The 21028-nt window shown below is 43.1% G+C and overlaps 1 protein-coding gene across 4 annotated transcripts in view; it reads left to right on the top strand.

Moving 5' to 3' along the window:
• Positions 1–21028, top strand: part of klhl4 (kelch-like family member 4) — a 72863-nt gene that overhangs the window by 232 nt on the left and 51603 nt on the right. The window contains exon 1 of one of the 4 annotated variants that reach the window (XM_030368346.1): positions 20776–20906. The exons of 2 other annotated variants lie outside the window; for them this stretch is intronic. In XM_030368346.1, the coding sequence (XP_030224206.1) occupies positions 20851–20906 (56 nt within the window). In that variant the 5' untranslated portion in view covers positions 20776–20850. Of the gene's footprint in view, positions 1–20775; positions 20907–21028 lie in introns of those variants that run through there. One more of the 4 variants, XM_030368348.1, reaches the window with a different exon arrangement.

Genomic DNA, 21028 nt, shown 5'->3' with positions numbered 1-21028 from the left:
GTATCTACAATTAGGTTGCAGTCTTATTACGGAAGGGAGATTTACACAGTTGGCTACCACAAAACTGTTCATTTTGGTCTTGTTCTTTAATGAATATGTTATAGGAGTTCTGTTGCGACTGCAGTCAATCCTCCTCTGAACAAGATATATTATTATTATTGGTTCGGGAGATCTCTATGGGATATAGATTCCGTTTTCTCTGTACAATTTTGCCCCATCCCATGGGGCCTCCAGTGGGGGGGGGGGGGGGGGGTTCCCTCCAGGCTGTGATGGTAGCGCTGTATCAACAAGGTAGTGATGGTCATTTCTGGGATGCATCAGAAACATTGAGATTGTTGTTTGCATTTTATTGTGATGTCTCAGATTTGAGAACACCAGCTAACTTGCGCATGCCTGTGTGCGTGTGTGTGTTCTTGTGTGTGTGTGTTCTTGTGTGTGTGTGTGTGTGTCGGCATTATGTTATTTGCTGACCTTTAGCACTTTAACTTGTGTTCCTCTTCAATATGGACAAGGTCACAGAGAATGTATATGACATATCTCTGTGCGACAAAATAATGCATTTGGAAAGGCAAGCCCTTTGATTCATAAAATATATTTAATGCTATAATCTTAATACTTTGCACTAATCATTTACTGTACTCATATTTTCCCTTGAGCCTGTATGACAGTGATAATGATGATGTAGCCTAAGTCATGACAGGGATGGTACTGATAATGATCAGGACATTGATGATAGTTATGTCAGTAAGAATAGGGGTATGGATGACGACATGATGATAATGGTGACCGTGGTTATGGTTATGATAATGAGAAGATGGTGACAGTGACAGATGATGACAGTGACAAATGGCGACGGTGATTATTAGGTGAGTGCAGCGCTCAACTATTGTTATTCTTAAGCTTTATTATTTCTTTCTTTCTCATTCTCATTCATTTCTCATTTTGGCAACCTACTCCTTCCACAATTTTTTACTTGGAGAATTTATAGTTTTTAAATATCAAACTTTTAAAACCTTCATTTTTATAATGTTTATAACTCTGACCCTTCAACTACTTCCAAATTCATAGCTTGGTAAATTTTTAACCGTTAATCTTCGTTCAAACATTTAGCAAAATCGAAACGCTTTGATCTCAAATATAAATACAACTGATTTTTATTTATACTTTTTCAGAATCAACAGTTCAATTTCATAACTGCTTTGTATATTTGCCGTTGGTCTTCCATTAAGGCTGAGCGTGAGGACGTCTCCCGCCTCAAAGAGTGTGTGACGTGATGACGTCATCGCGCTCTAGCTTGTGCCAATCACAATAGCAAAGCACATCGGTAGTTTCTCTGATGCTAAAATGATTAATTGATTGGAAATAAGACAATATATCGGGCATATGTGAGCGGGGCTCCCGTTTATATGGCTAGAGATATGTCATATGAAAGCTGAGACTCCAAGGAGTCCAACGGTACAAGCCCTTTCGTTTTGTGAGTTTAACTCGATTAACTAAATGTGAAAGAATAACATCAATAACCCCCCCCCCCCCCCCCCACACACACACAACAGTAACACTGAGCCAACATTTATTTTCGCCTTAAACTATGTGGCTTTACTAAAACTTATTTTCAACCTCACTTTTCATCACAGCACTCACTGCATTTTCTACAGGAAATTATATTTTCAAGTTATTATAATTGTAATATTCATTGTAATCAGGTGAGTGCTACATGCAGCGCTAAACTATTTTTTTCTTAAGTTTTATTAGTGTGAATTTATTCCAATTTGATTTTAACATCTGTGTCTCTGTTCAAATCTCTCACTTGATTAAAGCTATTCAACATTTCTACTGCCTACTACTACTACTATTCCTACCACTACTACTACCATTACTGCTACTCCTTTCAATACAACTACTTCAGCTACTACTACTACTTCAGCTACTGTGACTACTTCAGCTACTACTACTTATAATTCAGCTACTACTACTTCAGCTACTACTACCACTTCAGCTCCTTCTACTTCAGCTACTACAACTACTTTGTCTTCAACTACTACTTCAGCTACTACTACTTCAGGTACTACTACTACTTCAGTTAGTACTACTTATACTTCAGCTGCTACTACTTCAGCTACTACTACTACTACCTTCAGATTCTTCAGTTCAATTGATTTTACATTTCTTCATTTTCAGCAATTCTTTGCGCTTTTCATTCAGCCGTCAGCATTCACACGCGTTTTCTGAAGGAAATGCAATTTCTAGTTAGTGTGAATGCTGTAGCATTCACACTCTAGATTTTGAAATCTTTATTAGTGTGAATGCTACAGCATTCACACGATAGATATTGAAATCTTTATTAGTGTGAATCAGGCACGGCGCCAGGATTCCAGTTGTGGATGGGCCAGACCAATTGTGGGTGGTCCTTAAATTAAAAACGTTATCAAATCCCTGTTTAACCTTACACAAATGACTGACTAATATACTGTTATATTATCTGTGCATTTAGAGATTTGAATAGCTTGATGTTCTTTAAATATTTCGTTGCATTGTAAAAGGTTTCAGTGCATAGGACGGACCTATCCCTTAGAGGCCTTTATACACTGCCAAGCCGGTCCGGTCGCGGCTTGGCACGCAAGGATCGTTCTTCTGCGTCTTTCTCGTAGATCGCACCATCTTTCAACGTTTTACATGATGGTCAGCAGTGCGTGGATTTCACCGTCTCTCCAGTTAGAACTGCTGATATCGCTGCGTTATTGTCTCTGTTGTAGAGACAACGCAGCAACACCTCTACCCAAGACCCCCCCCCCCCCCCCCTAAACCGCGGCGCGTCTAATCGAATTTACATCAAAAAGAAACCTCCAGTATGTGCAGGGTCCGGGAGTGTAAAAACGTCTCTTGGCTCTGACCAAAGAAGAGCGCTTTGGAATCTCCATTACGCACCATATCTGGCTGTGCTTTAGCGCGTCACTCTATAGATTTACGGCCTAGAGACTGTAAAAGTGGTCAGGAATCGAATATTTCCCACATAGTTTAATTATGCTTGTATAACATGAGGCAGACTATTTCATAATTCTGTTTAATTGTTTTAAGTTTTCAACAATATTTCGATATCATTAGCAACAGACTGAGCTTGGCTTATTATACATACTTGGCTACTATGAGATAATAATTAATACTAATTATTCTACTTCATTTAAGAATGCTCGATTCTGATTGGCTGGGAGGGGTGCATTAATCCGGCATATTGCCTGCTGACTTGTCGGTTCTACTTGCTGCTGACTGAGCACTGTAGATCAATACGCCACTTGTATCGTTTTCTATCACATGCATTTCAAACATGAGGTCCGTTGTAAAAATAAACCAAGGAGTGCATGTTTGATCGATCGTCATTAAAGCTGACTTGATACGAATGTAACAACTACGTTGTTAAACTCGTGATCAGTTGCAACCTTGTGTGGTTGCTATAGAAACGCGTTACCTACAGTTGAGCTAACGTTATTCACCGTAGTTCTAAAGGGAACTACTTTTCGAGGGAGAGGAACTTAAACAGAGCATAGATTTAATAAGCATGCAATACGAATAAGAAAAAGGCTGATTATTAAAGTATATGAATTGTTTTATTATGTTGGCCGGCGCGAAGTAGAATAAACGGAATAATCCCCTCAAGGCAGGGCAATAAACAGTTTGATATGCCCGGCTCGCGGAAGGTTACCGCCCTCGACTTCGTCTTGGGCGGTAAGCCGTCCACGAGCCGGGCATATCAAACTGTTTATTGCCCGGCCTCTCGGTGATTATTCCTTACTTATTGCCTACCGCGATTTCACGGTCATTCACGAAGATAACAGCCCTTTAACACATATCGGATCAAGCATCAATATCAACAAAGTTTGCTGCATTTTTTTAAGAAAAAGTGGGGCATGTTAAACAGTGGGTGGTCCTAGGTCAGTTATGCCTCCCATAACGCCTTGCCAGGTGTGAATGCTGTAGCATTCACACTCTAGATATTGAAATCATTATTAGTGCGAAGGCTGTAGCATTCAAACTCTAGATATTTGAATCTTTATTCTTATTTGTATTCTTCTCCCTCCAGTTTTTTGGTTTTCAACTGCTCTGCCGTACTTTCAGCTCCAGAAACCATTCAAATATTAAACGTTCAGCTCTTTAACGACATGATGGCTATATATCAGTGTTTTTCAACTCTTTTAACTTTTTTAACTATTCAGCGTTTCCACTTTTTTTTTAACATGGGAGTCATTTCCTCTGGTACTTCAAAGGCCCTATTTTAACAGTATGAAACGCAAGTGAGAAGCGCCAAATGCAAGTAGCTTTGTGGGCGTTTCTATGGCGATGTTGCTATTATACCAGCAAACACCATTTGCGAATTCCAGGGCTGGGACCTGGACTGCTTCAGGGGAAATGGGGGACTCAGGGAACTCAGGGGCTGGGACCCGGACTGCTTCAGGGGCTACGGGGAACTCGGGGAACTCCGGGGCTGGGACCCGGACTGCTTCAGGGGACACAGGGAACTCTGGGAATTCCAGGGCTGGGACCCGGACTGCTTCAGGGGAAACGGGTGACAACAGAAGCCTGCATCGGCGAAGATGAGGTAGAGGGCGGGCCCCTTCTGGAAGGTCTTGAAGGTTTGGAAGGCGGAACCCCTCGGGAAGGCAAGGTAGAGGGCGGGTCCCTTCTGGAAGGTTTAGAAGGCGGCACCCCTCTGGAAGGCAAGGTAGAGGGCGGACCCCTTCTGGAAGGTCTGGAAGTTCTGGAAGAGGGGCACCCTCGGGAAGGAGTAGGGTTCAGGAACCGGACAGGGCTCGGGGGCCGGAGTCAGCTCAGGGGCTGGAGAGAAATGTGAACCGGATGGCACTCCAAACTCACCATCCCCACTCTGATAGTCCGTAAGGCACCCTCCAACCCGGGCCTTGAAGCGACAGCGCTGCACGTACACAGCCTCCAACAAAAAGAGCGTCCGCTGGGTCCAATGATGGTCGGATCATTCTGTCAAATTTAGCGGGTGGCAGGCAGGCTGGTAGGACCCAAGCGCAAACAGTTCAGGTAAAAGGATAATTTATTAACTCAAAAGGCAAGGAACACGGGTTACGCGGGTAACACAGAGAACACCGGGAACACAGGTAACACACAGGACACAACTCACCACAAACTAAAATGATCCCACCAGGAACATGGAAAAGACAAGGGCTTAAATACCACACACACAGGGCACGCAACGAGTAACAGCTGAAACACATTAGGGGAGGGAGCAGTAATCACACAGGAGGGAAACCTGACATGGGGAGAAACAAGACAGATACCAAAGTAAAACAGGAAACACACCAAAACAAGACAAGGAAACAGACAGACCCTGACATATATATGAGCTCAAGGTGTATAATGCGTATATTCAGCATGTGTATGCATGTCGGCCACACTACAAGGTGTGCATGTGTGCAAGTGTGATTTAGCCCCCACCATTGTCCATCTGAATCTTGTCTATGAACTCTTCGGCAGGGGTGTTGAAAGTGTACTTTTACCGTATCCGGTCGGCAAAACTCAGAATTCATCTTTCTTCTCCAGGAAAGACTTCAGTGCAGTTCTTTGTTCATTTCTCAAAGAAAATGATAACTTCAAGTCTTGAAGAGTCGCGGCCAAAGCCGAGTCGAACGACAGCTGTTTGCCAGCAGCAGCAGCCATTATTGTTTACCTTTAACGAGGGACCGTCGCAGCTCTGTCGTCATTCGGCTTGATACCGCCCCTCACGATCTGATTGGTCTTTCCCATTTTCTGTTTCCAGCAGCGAAAAACAACGACAAATTTGCTGCCGCTAGGGGCGTCTAGATTTCTAGGCTAAGGGTTGCCGTGTTACCGGTAACACCGAGTTATTATTACCTATTTTTTCCAGTAATAAAAAAAAATATCTGTAAAAATGTATAATATAATTATAATTAAGAAAATAAAAATTTGTTAAATAGGCATAGTTCTGCTCTGTGCGGAAGAGAATTGGCGCGCTTCCTTACAAGATCGGTAACCATAGCAACGCCGGTAAACAAATCCCGCGAAGCCCAATCCCTACTAGAGCTCCCCGCGCTACAGCCATCCGGAGGCGCACAGAGCCGTGATATTATCTATAAAATTATATTATACTATTATGTATAGAACGTTATAAGACGTTGTCACCGAGAATTGGCGCTCTGCCAGACGCTGTCACCAAGTGTGAGAGGAGAGTTGACGGAGAATATGGCGATTTACCTAGTTTCAAAGTTTATACCGTTGATACTCGGTAATACTGGTGTTGACACGAGTGTATTACTCGGTGTGAAAATGTCCACACCGCGACAAACCTACTGGGTACACTTATGTAAGATATCCATCCATTCAACGCTGCATTACAAGTGTATTGTTGAAAATCCTATTCGAACAATAAAAGGTGAAAACCACAGTTTTGTGTTTTGGCTTGTTTTGCAAAACGGCGTTGGAAACACCTGACCACCAGTAAACACTCGCGAACGACCAATGTAGACTTCACTCGTTAAAACATCATAAGCAAATTGCCCGCAAATTAAATTCCCTACAGTTTAGGATAATCACACACAGTGGCGGCGCCAGAAATAATTTGTTGCAGTTGCTTAACAGTTGCTGTATGAATTCAAGAGGTTGCTGTTCAAAAAAAAAAAACCTTGATCAAAACACCTGAATTTGGCAGAGGCACGGCCGGGAAGACATTTTCGGCACGGGTTGGGGTGGTTGCGGTCCCGTACGAGGCAAGTTTACAGTACAGTAACAACACAGACTAATCGCACCACTGTGATTGAGTGTGATCGTATCATTTGACAGTTCAACGTGCGCTATCTTTCTTCCTCTCCCTCACACACGCACAGACATAAAGACGTAAAGACATAGAACAATATGGAGGAAGATCTTTAAGAAGGCCAACATGAAAATAGCCCAGCGGCATGTACACATTCACTGCTAGTCCAGGTGGCACTGCGGCCACACGACATATAACAAACAACATAGTTCTCTCAATCAACAGCCCGTCAGCAGTCCCCCAACTACAAGGTTAGCTGTCCTGTCAATAGTGGTGAATTGCACATCTCAGACCTACCGTCGCCACGGTACATTCCAAAGCATTCACATTAGTTGCGCGATACGTCTCAAATGTAGGCCTATGTGGAACATTAATACAATAGTTGCTATTAATGTTGATACTATTATACATCATAATACTTCTATTAAGGGCGGATCATACCAGGCTACGATAAACCCATCCTTTGGCATGAGCCAAACCTAGAATCTAGTTCTACTTCAAAACAAAATCACATGGGCCCCAAGTCAATATGCTGCGACGGGCAAACTTAATAAACAAACGGCCTACCTTAAATCGATGTCTTGATCACAGGACGTCTTGCAATATTCCACTTTAATCCATACGGTTTAACACACCAACATTGCTAGCAAGCATTTGCTAGTCCAGTCACGGCCCTGAAATGTTGACGCTACTCACTGATTATGCACTTAATCTGGTGATTCATAAGACAGGAATGGTCGGTATGGTGACGGGTAGGCCTACCGCATTCGGCCATAGGTTTAGTTGAACTTATTTAATACAATTTTACGGAAAATGGCATTATTTCAAATATGTTGTTTGAGTTTGACAAAAAATCAGGGGTTGCTCTGGGGTTTCTGAGTAATTGCTTGGAGTTGCTATAGCAACGGCAAGCAACCGTTTGGCGCCGCCCCTGATCACACAGGTTATGCGAGAACATATTTATGTCAGGATAGGCATACCAGGCTCCAAGTCTAACGTCACATAGGCCTATGTCAATCTGACAAAACAACTATAACCACATTGGCATAGCATCGTACCGTATGTAGCTGCTAGCTTTAATCTATATATACAATGCATACTAGCTGGAGCACCAACCAGAATCAGATCAAAATCGCTTAGGACCGTGGGTAACCATAGGCCAGGTCATCACGAGCAAACAAAACCAGCAGCAAAGTTTACGTAAACCAATTTCTTACCTTATGTGGCCCTCCAATATGCAGGTTAGATGATGTATCCATATCGTTATCCAGTGTCACAAACATGCTTTTTACAGGAAGCAAAAGGACCGGCTATTTTCTGAATAAAAATGTCAATTTTGGCTGTGTGTCTTGAAACTTCTCGATTATAACGCTGTGTACAGACAGCACACGTTCACCCTCCTCCCCCTCCCCCTTCCCCCTTGCGCCTATCGCATGATTTTGACCCGACGATTTCGGTTGAGTATGTGGGGATTTTTTATTCGTTATTGGTTTGCACATTATTAAAAGTGGTGGGGACAAAATTCGTATTTTAAATAGTGGTGGGGACATGTCCTCCCCGTCCCCCCCGTAATCTATGCCTATGCTTACAAGTCAACAACGTCATCCTCAGCACTTGATATAAGCAGCTCAGCCTGCGACACCCGTTCATTAGTCACTTATCTCCTTCCTCATATTTTCTATCGCCTTCAAAACTGCATCAAATCTTGACGAAAACTCATTTTTCAAAGAGCTTAAAGCAGTCAATATTGCGCCTTCATTTTCTCCCACAAGTTCACCTTCTCCGCTGGCCTCCTCGGCCTCCTCCGCTGCAACCGCCGCCATGTTGTCTTTGTTAGCTTGCTTTGCTTCGCTAGGAACACGGTAGTCCGTTAATTCGGCTGTGTCGGAGACACTTGGCCGTTGTTTTTGCCACCCTTCGGCATCGCGGCATAGACTCCAACACGTTCAAATTATTTTGTTGCAAACGAGAGTTTTCAGTAGAAATTATAGTAGCAAAAGCAGAGAACTGTGAAACACGTCTTCCTACGTGGCTGCCATAACCGGAAGCCGTTCCGCCCATTTTTTGGTCTTCAACCCCTCCGCCATACTTTCAGCAACAGAAACTATTCAACTATCACAACGTTCAGCTCTTTAACGACATGATGGCTATCTATTCAGCAACAACTCTTTCAACTTTTTAAACTATTCAGCTTTTTCCACTTTTTTATAACATGGGAGACAATGGGAGGACGGCTCTCATGCTCAAGTTAGCCTTTGTTTTTCCACACATTTCAATCAGTCCTTCTAGTTACAGAGTTCACTCGTGCTAGGCTAGCGCCCAGCAATGGGCAATACTAGCCTGCTAATAAAACAGTCTTACCCACTCAACAGTACACCCGAGGTAAATCTATTATAACGCCAGACTATAGATGTAAATGTCTGTGTTGATAGAATAATGTTAGAAACTACAAAACGCATTTCCTGCAGAAAATGCGGTGCGTGCTGTAGTGCAAAGTGGTTGGAAATATTTTTTACTGAAGCCACATAGATTAAGACATAAAGAAACGTTAAATGGCTCAAATCAAGTGAAGTGATTTGATCAAAAGATCAAACGTCTAAATGGAGTAAAGAATGTAAAAATGAACACCATATGGTTGAAAACAAATAAAGTGAAAGCCCCAATGAAAAGCGCAAAGCATTGCTAAAAATGCAGAAATGTAAAATGAATTGGACTGAAGAATCTGAAAGGTCAAATGTATTGCCCTGCGCAGCTGGTGTGTGTGTGTGTGTGTGTGTGTGTGTGTGTGTGTGTGTGTGTGTGTGTGTGTGTGTGTGTGTGTGTGTGTGTGTGTGTGTGTATGTGTGTGTGTGTGTGTGTGTGCGTGTGTCTTTAAGAGAATAGCGAGCCGGTGCCTGATTAAAAATAGCCCAATAGAGCGGGAAAAACGGCCCAATCTGGCAACAATGCCCGAACGTCCTACAAAATTAGCCAAATCTGGAGGTAAAGACCGCCCAATCTGGCAACACTGCAGAACTTCCTCACGCTCCAGCGTCAACGTAAATCAATGAGACCAACTGAAAACGAAGCCGGTATGAGACTAAAACTGTGATTCTGAATGAAGTATAAATTATATCGAAATTCCGATATTATTGAAGATACAAGTGTGTCGATTTTTCAAACTGTTTGAATGAAGGTAAACGGTTGAAAAATGATTGAGTTACGATGTCTTAAAGGTTGGGTATGGGATTTGCGAAACGCCAGCAGATTTTGAAAATACACAACTCAAATGGTCCTACCCCCTCTCCTTCAACGCTGACTCTGACTCCACCCATTCCAAGTACCTGGACGCGCTAATCATGCACGAGCGCGAACACAGATGCGCGAGAGCGAGCCAGGCTAGCGTAGGGTTTTCCTTCTCTTTGCTGGTGGTGGTGGTGGTGGTGGGGATAGTGGCGTCTTGTCTGCCATGGAAATTGTCTTCTACTGCTAGGTCCAAATGTGGATTAACTAGTTCCAGTAGCTACCACAGGATAATAACAAACAGGAGCTTGCTCTGGGTCACGAGTACTGCGCGCGCGGGGCGCGGGGGAGGGGGTGTGCGTATATGTACGCGCGTACATATACGCGCGTACATATACGCGCGTACATATACGCGCGTACATATACGCGCGTACATATACGCGCGTACGCGAGGAGTTCAAAAAATTTAACTTTTTACGCTCATACGCATGACGATTAGCCACGTTGCCCAATCAGCGTTGAGCTTGACCCGACGTCACTGGCAGAGAGTAGTGAGCTTGGACATAAGCATACGGCCGACATCTTTCTTTATTCTGTGTGGAAATAGTAACATAGTTACGCCATTAAATGCGTTTATGGAAACATTTTTAGCGAGAAATGTGCATTTTACTTTCATAATGTTCGCCCGGTGAATGTGAAGGATGTTTGGTTTGATAGTTATGACGAAGAGGGAACGCTCCGTTCACTTGCATGGACAGAGTCTCTGGTTGCTAAGCAACCTCAACGTCTTGGCGGACTATATATCTGCTGATCAACACTACGAATGCTGGAAACACACCAGACACACCATGTGAAGTTATTTAACCCGATTATTGTTATTTATATCCGAGATTATTTAATCTAACCCGATCTAAACTCTATCACCCAAACACGGCAGCGTTTGGGTTTCCTACCTCGGACTCCAGCGCAGCCACGGCCGACAACTTTCTTTATTCTGGGTGGAAATAGTAACATAGTTACGCCATTAAAAGCGTTTATGGAAACATTTTTAGCGAGAAATGTGCATTTTACTTTCGTAATGTTCGCTCGGTGAATGTGAAGGATTTTTGGTTTGATAGTTATGACGAAAAGGAAACGCTCCGTTCACTTGCATGGACATGGACTCATCTAGGCGCGTAGGAGCGTAGGCGCGTAGCTGCGTAGGACAATTTTTTTTACACAAAATGGTCAAGCAACATTTTAGCTGCGTTACGCGCGTAAATCTTAAGCGGGTTACGCGTTTGGTGTGTTCGTACCATAAGAAGTGGAGTGTCAGAATGGGCAGACGTCTTCAATAAAAACAACTGAAAACGAAGCCGGTATGAAACTAAAACTGTGATTCTGAAGAAATTTTAAATGATAATGAAATTCCGTTAGGAAATTATTGAAGATACAATTGTGTAGATTTGTTAAATGGTTTGAACTAAGATAAACTAAGATCAATGGAAAATTGATTTAGTTACGTCTTAAACAGTTTGAAGTACCGGACAATATCATTGACAACCATGTTAAAAAATATTCTGAACATTTTAATTGGAAATTTAATTGGAATGGAGTCTCTTGGTGAAAAATTGAGGAAGAAGATCCATAAGTTTGCAGAGAATAATAAAGAGGAAAGAAAGAAAGAATAAAGCTTATGAAGAACAACAGTTGAGCTTGCAGCACTCACCTAATAAAACTAACCTTGCATCGCATGAAACATCGCATTTTGAGGGACTACTTTCTCAGCAGCAGCGGAATTTTACTTTGCTCCGGTTAGTTGTGTAACCGAATCACTACAGCAGAAATTAAACAAAGAAGCGTGGGACCGAAGCGGAAATGAACGACTAGGCAACATGGTGGTTCAGTGTGCATTTAGCAATTGTACAAATAAACGCTACAGATGGGCACCACAAAGATTCCATCAATTTCCAGTGTGAGATCCAGAAAGGACTCAACTGTGGCTTGTTGCTGCTGGCTTGGACATCGGAAACTGTTCGCAAATGGAAACTGATCGCAAATGGAAACGATCATTTCAGACCGGACGACTTCGAGAAACCCCGCAATCTAGCGGGGTTTCTCGAAGTCGTCCGGTCTAAATTCCACCTCTGGAATTTAGGAAATAGCGTTTACGCACCTCTAAATAGCGTTTACGCACCTCAAAGGTCCCTGTGCCTTGTAATCTGCCGTTGGAATAATCTGAAATAAATTCAGCATCATTTTAAAACACCTAATGGTGCGGCCACACCAGACGCGTATCTCGCGTACTTTTTACGCGAGATACGCGCGTAAAATGTTGCTTGACCATTTTGTGTCAAAAATGGTCGCATACGCGCAATACGCGCAATACGCGCTATACGCGCCTACGTCACTCGCCTAGATGAGTCCATGTCCATGCAAGTGAACGGAGCGTTCCCTCTTCCTCATAACTATCAAACCAAACATCCTTCACATTCACCGAGCGAACATTACGAAAGTAAAATGCACATTTCTCGCTAAAAATGTTTCCATAAACGCATTTAATGGCGTAACTATGTTACTATTTCCACCCAGAATAAAGAAAGTTGTCGGCCGTGGCTGCGCTGGAGTCCGAGGTAGGAAACCCCAACGCCGCCGTGTTTGGGTGATAGAGTTTAGATCGGGTTAGATTAAATAATCTCGGATATAAATAACAATAATCGGGTTAAATAACTTCACATGGTGTGTCTGGTGTGTTTCCCAGCAGAGAAATAGTCCGCCAAGACGTTGAGGTTGCTTAGTAACCAGAGACTCTGTCCATGCAAGTGAACGGAGCGTTCCCTCTTCGTCATAACTATCAAACCAAACATCCTTCACATTCACCGAGTGAACATTATGAAAGTAAAATGCACATTTCTCGCTAGAAATGTTTCCATAAAAGCATTTAATGGCGTAACTATGTTACTATTTCCACACAGAAAAAAGGAAGATGTCGGCCGTATGCTTCTGTCCAAGCTCACTACTCTCTGCCAGTGACGTCGGGTCAAGCTCAACGCTGATTGGGCAATGCGTGTCTCGTCAGACGCGTATCTCGCGTACTTCGCGTAAAAAGTTCAATTTTTTGAACTCTTTTGAAATGTACGCGATATACGCGATATACGCGCGTATAGCGCGTATAGCGCGTATTGCGCATAAATATACGCGCTATACGCGCGTAAAATGTTGCTTAATACGCGAAATACGCGTAATACGCGTAATACGCGCCTAAACCAATGGTTCCCTATGGAGAAAATGGCGATTTCATACGCGAAGTACGCGAGATACGCGTCTGGTGTGGCCGCACCTTAAGACAAGGTATCATATTGTTCAACAAGACATCACTGAAAATGAATGCGGTGCCATCCGTCTTTTCAGATGCACCAACAGCCACTGAGGAACAGGTAATAATTTTTGGTAGGCTACTCTAGCTTATAAAGCCCCTTTCATAATGTTAGCCTACTGATAGATTGATGATGAAAACATCAGTGGATATAGCGGTATAGTTACAGTTTAATGCATTTTGGAGAGTGACAACGTTAGCTAATGGTATTGAGAATGAGGAGTCACGTGGTTTTTGGGAAGGGGAGGGGTTTGAGCAGTGGCGAACTTAGGCCTTTGGGGGCTCCAGGCGAACAGTCATTTGGGGGCCCCTGCATCTACCGGTCTAATGTACCTTATATCGCATAATGAGATACTCCATACAAGGGATGAACAAAAGTCACTATCCTTCTTTCATGCAAATGTTAATTATCTATTTACAAATTGAGAATAACATACAAAACAATAAGATTAGTTATGTTGACACATTACACTGACTGTTAACCTTATGTCATCATTTACCTGAGGGTTTCAGTAGGTCACAGCAGCTATCTGCTGTGACCTACTGGAAACCACTACTGGAAACCTACTGATAGCTGCTTCCAGCTATCAGTTTTTTTCCTGTGCTCTTCAGACCTTTCATGGTTGATTAGATGCATTGCAAGGTTATTCCAGTCTTTAAATCCTTCCTCACTCAGTTGTTTTTGTTTTCCAAAAAGGCAACAACAAAAGCAAAAAACACAGCCTGCACTTTCACTGTAGACCAGGGATGGGCAACTTTCATGATAAAGAGGGCCACATTTTTCATCATAACCATCAGAGGGCCACATGACTGCACACTTCAACTAAACGTGAGCTGAGAGAAGCTACACAATTTCGAATTTGGTAGATATGATTTCCTGCATTCTGGTGCATTTTGGGGATGGCCACTACCTAAAAAATCTTCCAGAATCATAACCTATGTACGGTATGTTAATTTAACCAACAATTAATTTCATGTTTTGCATGCTCAAACAGCCACATGCATGTTTAGTATTGTTATCAGTGCAAAGGGCTCACATATATCATCATTCAATGATGTCACAAAACTGAAAAACAGTGGCCCAACATTAAGTGCAACAACTCAATGAACTCAAACCCAACAAGCATGATATTCATTGCAGTTGTAGTAGTTGTAGTGGCGACTTATGTGGATATCTTTAATGACTGATATCCTTTCTAAGCAAACTAGACGCATGGGTTTGCCTTTGAATTCTATGAATTCTTCTCATCTTTCTTGACAATTATATAAAAAAAAAAAAAATCTTTATTTTTTTATTTATTATGTTTTTTTTTTTTTTTTTATTGTTATGCCTGACTGAGTAAGGATGCGGGCCGTATGCGGCCCGCGGGTCGCCAGTTGCCCATCCCTGCTGTAGACTAACCAAGACCTGTTTACCCTCTCACCATTTTTCATTACTATGTAATAGTATGCTTTAGTGAATCTGCGGCCCTTGGGCCAGAGTGCTGGGTCATCCACAACAATATGTGTGCACCTGCCCAAGACACAGCAGCTTGGGCCAGAGTGCTGGGTCATCCACAAGAATATGTGTCTCGCAGTCATTGTTATCGTTATTGTCATCAATTCAAATAACCGAAGTGGAAGGAGAGTGAGAAATATTCACTACCAGTTGTGCATCATCTCCGTCAGTTTGTTGACACACGTCATTAGCATCGCTGCTGGCTGAGCCAGAGCCACTTGGAATGAAAGGAGCAGTAACGTGACCGCAAACGACGTTGAGGGCTGCTCTTGATCCGCCAACGGTCCCGCTGCCACTGCGGTGGCTGTAAAAAAGCTGGATAGCTTTGGCAGCTTTGAAAGAAAGTCCTGCCTTTGGTCTTTCTTCTTCTTTTTATGTGACCCGCTTTCGTACGATCGCTTCATGTTTCACTCGATTTATGTCTCACTCGAATTCTCTCTCTCTCTTACCGCTTACTGTTTTGAATTTGACATCATTTCCACATACGCGTGATGAGCGTGATGCGCGTAACATGGAATAGTCCATGTAGTGCAGACTGAAGGGGGGTGCACACGGAAAGATCGTCAAAACATGAGTAATTAGACATCCCGATGCTACTATTGTGAAGAGATTTTTGTAAAAATAATAAACATGGGAACAAAATATATGCATTGGGGCATTTTGGGGGCCCCAAAAACCTTCTATGGGGCCCGGGGCTCCAGGCAAATGCCTGGTTTGCCTAATAGTACGGCCCGCCACTGGGTTTGAGCCCGTCCGCCATGCTGGCATCCACGGCTATCGGTTGCCATGGGCACCGTAGTCAGAGCGGCATAGAGATGGAGGAGGAATGACGCATGGAGAGACGCTGGAGACATTACGAAATAGAAATGAAGAAATACACGGAGGAGAGTAAGGCGAAGGAAAAGGGTCCTTACAGGAACAAACTCACTGCCAGCGCCAAGCAGAGGTATGAGGAGAAGCTGTCGGACTTAAACGACGACGACCCATACGAGCTACCTGCAGCAGAATGGTACAGAGACCTGGGTTCTCATTTATAAGCGTTGCGTACGCACAAAACGGGGCTGAAATTGTCGCACGTGACTTTCCACGCCAAGGTTGTGATCTATAAAAAACTAACTTGACGAAGAATGTGCGCAGCCCTAAGCAAACTCTGACCCATGCGTACGCATGGTTTGGAGGAAAAGGAGAATTGGCGACCCAGACGGTGGGGTGGTGAACTGAAGTCCGACTGAAGAAATGTAGAGTGAGAAGAACGATTATGTTTTATCATCGCCCTTCATACGTTTCATTTCAACCTGTATCATGCGTTAAATCTATGTAATCAGAATAATTTATGTCAACTGCGTTATTTCTCAGTTATAACTCCAGAAACATCTCCTTAGGCCACGTTCACATCTAGCGTTTTTTGTAATAGGGAAAAGTTGAGCCTACCGTTTTTTCAACAAAAAGAAAAGCTGGCAGCGTTTTTGGCCCTAAAAGCGCCAAGAGCGTTTTTTCTATTGCCTATCAACGAACCCATTCTAGACCCGACGTTACCCGCCTACTATGTATCCAGGATAGAGCCCATTAGACATGTTGTAGATCTCGACATGTTCTGTAATTAAAACTATTAATCGCTCCACCGGCACTTTCATTGTTTCTTGTTTTGACAGTTGAGAGTTTCCTTCGTGACCAGGGCTGTAGTGGAGTGTATACGTACGTAAACGCCGTTTACGCACCTCTGGAATTTAGGAAATAGCGTTTACGCACCTCTAAATAGCGTTTACGCACCTCAAAGGTCCCTGTGCCTTGTAATCTGCCGTTGGAATAATCGGAAATAAATTCAGCATCATTTTAAAACACCTAAGACAAGGTATCATATTGTTGAACAAATAAACGCTGTAATCTGAATCATTTTCATCTGCGCTGTAGGCCTATGCTCAGTGACCCTCCAATCAGTGCCTTGCGGCTGCGGCAGCGACACCAATCAGGATCCAGGAAAATATGTAAACAGGAAGTATGTATACACATGGCCCTGCGCGTTGTGGATTATCATGCCTGCCTACCTGTCATTAATTAGCCATGGATATCAGGCGATTTTTGAAGAGACCTTCGAGTGCTCCCACTCCAACAGATGCCCGAAAAAGGCCTCAAGTACAAAGTAAGACTGAAGATGATCAATTCACATGAGTTGTTTTTGTGATTTATAAATCAATTTTACTTGACGAACTATTAAGTGACTACGAGCATTCAGATTGGCCAATGCGTAGTCATGCTATCCGTGTACTGCCCACGTCAAAATGAGTGAAAGTCAGTCAGAGTTTTACTATCCATATTAAACTCCGGTTTCGGCGTATCAACTTCGCTATAGCTTGGTCGCTATGTTAAAGCCTCAATTTGGAGATGCGAGGTTGGCGGTTGCAGCCGTGGACTCCGCGGCTGAACCGTGGATCGGGCGGATGACGCGACAAAAAAATATATTTTAATTAAATTCGGGCGTTTGGCGGTTAAACCAATAAAAATAAAAATATTTATAAATATTTGTATTCTATATATTATAAATATTTTTATTTTATTATTTATTTTCTTTAATGTTATTTTCCCAGCAAACTGGCCTTTTCCCTACAGGAGCAGTATGGGGAATCCAAGTTGAAACAACTTGCCCAAAGGTTCAGACTTAATGACAGAAAAATTCTTGAAGGCTATAGGGATTTTAAGGATAACTCAAGCATCATTCCAGAAAACCTTGCACCACTCCTGAATATCGACCATCTCATTCCAGTTAGCACTGCTGAGCGTGAGAGGGGGTTCAGCTTAATGAACATCATAGTGTGCCCCCTGAGATGCAGTCTGCACTTGGTCACAGTGTCGTCCTTGATGTTTATTCAACTGAATGTCCCACCACTCAGCCACCACAAAGTTCAATCCAACACGTATGTGAAGTCCTGGCTGGTGAAGCACAGGGGAGCCATGAACTCCAGAACACGCCCCTGCAAGGCAGGACCTGACGTTGAAGACAAGGAGGCCCTCTGGGTACTACTGTGAAAAGCATGCATACTAATACACACACATACACACATGCCATAGATAGATAGTTCTTAATCTACACATACTTTTCTTTACTGTTGAAATTTGAATAACTTGAATAAACTACAAACACATTCATTGACTGTCATTGATTGATTTAATATGACTTTAATTGATAACATAATGGAATATAGCCAGGCTAGCCTTACAGAGTCGCAACACTTTGCGTTGCGTTGCGTTGTGTCGAGGTCGGTCTGATCAAAAAATTCATAGTTTACCCACCTCTAATTCGACCACTACAGCCCTGTTCGTGACGAAGTGTCAATGTTCCGCTTGTGATTGGTCAGTTGCCCAAAAGACGCCTGACGTCTTCCTGAAAGTTGAACTTTTTTCAACGCTCCGTATGGCAGAAAAAAAACGCTGGGAGAGGCGCTTAAAAAAGCGGCCGTGACTTTTTCCTGAAACGCTCTGCTCCATAGGAATATAATGTAAAACAAGCGCTGGCAGATTAAAAAAAACGCTAGATGTGAACGCGGCCTTAGAATCTAAATGAAAATTCAAAATGAAAATTCTCTATATTTAATCCCGTCACTCCATACTGTCCACTTAAGACGCGACTGCATGGAATAAAGCATCTGTCCAAATGTGTCAATAACATAATATTTTTATGTGACACTGTAAACACATAATCAAATGTCAATTAAAATAAAGTGTGGAAAACCAAGCCACATACTCCTCATCACAATCGTTATATTATTGTCCGTTCCTCTTGATGCTTTTCATGACAAATCAGGCATTAAAAGGGGGTTATGTTCAAGAACATTTTACGTGGGTGATTACAAACTGATTATCCAAGGTGTTCTCGTCAGTCTTATTACCGTAACCCTATAAATACAGTGGTGAGCCCCGTGCGTACTGCTGCACCATGGCACTGCTGGCACTGCTGGAGGACCATGCAAATGGCAGGATTCGGAGGGAGAGGGTCTTCAGGGACCATAACGATTTATTGTTACATAAAAATATGTACCTTTATGTCAGACCACTTATTTTTTAAATCTGGGACTTTGCGCTCCGTGCCACTGACAGAGTTCACTGCTGCAGCAAATGTTGCCACTCACTCTGCTTTTTGTTGTTAGTGATCCCAATCCCGTGACCACCGAACAAAACTACTTTTCGGGCCTCCAACTCACCCACAAGTGTCTCCACTTCAACCTCCATGAAATTTCGCTTTTTTGCTTTTCTAAGTCCTGCCATTGTTTCCGACAAGACATAATACTTGCATCTGAGTCTCTTTTACATGCAGATCGCATTCATGAGGTCGTTTGCATTGACCATTTATGGTTTAAAAGGGGCGTGTACAGGGCGGAACGTGAAGCTGATTCAGCTGCGCACACTTGTAGGCACTCTGTGATTTATAAAGCAAAGATTGCTTAGAGGTACACAGGGTTTTATAAGTCTGAATATTTTTTGGCGCACACAAAACTTGGCTTTTGGGCGTACGTACACTTTTAGTAATGATCCCACGCACAGTTTTATAAATGAGACCCATTTACCACCTTGTACATATATGGTCATAGTGAACTACTTGTTTTTTGGCATCAGTCAATATACGATGCAGGAATTCAATCTACATGCCTCCAAACGCTCAAAACACGGTTGTAGGCTACTGGCAAAGGTAAGTTGCTTCACCTTTCGAGTTTTATGTTAATGCTAATGTGTTGTGAATACATTGCATTTACCAGACACTTCTTGACCAAAGTGACAAAGTAATTTACTGCGATTGTTTCGTAAACACTAGATTGTAACGAGATGTTCCATGATGTAACACAAACATTAGATTAACTTCCCACATGTTTTGCAGCTTGTTATGCTTATGTAAAGTTGTAATTTGATTTTAGCCCAATGATACATACTAGGCATTGTGTATTGGGTGTTGGGGGCTTCGAAGTAGGCAAACCAGTTCTGGTTAGGCTAGGGTAGTTAATGGTGTGTTAATGGTCTGGTTAGACTAAAGCCATTAACGGTGTGAATGTAAGATCTGTGAGATTCAGGCTGCAGACAAATGGAAATCTGAAGTCTAGACTACTCTGTAACTTCAATTAAAATGTCTTCAAGGCTTTTTACTGTTTATCTAATTGATTTACCTCTTTTATCTAACAGGTCATGCATTGACGACGGCTCTGCGAGCCTCCAATCACCCAATGGGTCATCCTTACACCATCGGGGCAAGTGTGTTCGGCCCACTGTACATGAATGGCTGGTGTAGCAGGGTCGTGCACCCATGTCTGAGCCCTGCGGTTTATGGTCGATGCCTGTGTACGGTTAAAGAAGAAGGCCACACTATTTCTATTTTAACAGTTCTCAATAAAAACTGTTATTGTTAAGCCATTTGAAGTTGTTTCAAGAATTTATTTAAACACAAAACAGTAAGGAGGCACTCAAACAACACTTTTGCACAGCAAACAGTGATAATCTTATCCAACGGCAATAGGTTTTCATCCTCACCTTTGTAGGTACCTTAACTTCAGCACACATCATACCCACACTTTCCCTGATATAAAAGCCCCTATCTGCCAGCACAATTTCACCTGGCAACAGTTTGTTGAGGAAACCACTTTGCTCTGTTAGATGTTTGTCACTAGTGCGCCCACCCCACCCTTCGGATATGATAGCTTGGAAGTCCCGTTTAATACTTCACTGTGTTATCATCCCCACTCAGAAAGTTCTCATTCATCCGGTACTTCACCAAGCTCCTCCTTCAGCTTGCTGTTCTCCTCAAAAAGACTGTTGATTACATTTCGTCTAGATGTGCAGAGTCCAAATTCCAGGTCCTGTGCCGGGGATGGGGGCCGCTGGTCCTGTGCCGGGGATGGGGGCCGCTGGTCCTGTGCCGGGGATGGCGGCTGCTGGTCCAGTGCCGGGGATGGGGGCTGCTGGTCCTGTGCCGGGGATGGCGGCTGCTGGTCCTGTGCCGTGATGGCGGCTGCTGCTCCTGATGCTCTGCCAGCGGTGGCACTTGCTCCTGGTGCTGGGTAATGCTGCGCCTTACGTGCCGCTGATATCTCGCCCCATCTGTTGTCTTGACCTCACTGTGGCCTAACCGCAAATATGGTGTCCAGTCAGGATGGTTCTCCAACATCTCATATGATGGTTT

The sequence above is a fragment of the Gadus morhua genome, chromosome 10 (genome assembly GCF_902167405.1).
Source record: "Gadus morhua chromosome 10, gadMor3.0, whole genome shotgun sequence".
Classification (NCBI taxonomy): domain Eukaryota; kingdom Metazoa; phylum Chordata; class Actinopteri; order Gadiformes; family Gadidae; genus Gadus; species Gadus morhua.
Note: the sequence above shows the minus strand (reverse complement) of the source record. Positions and strands in the feature narration are given on the sequence as shown.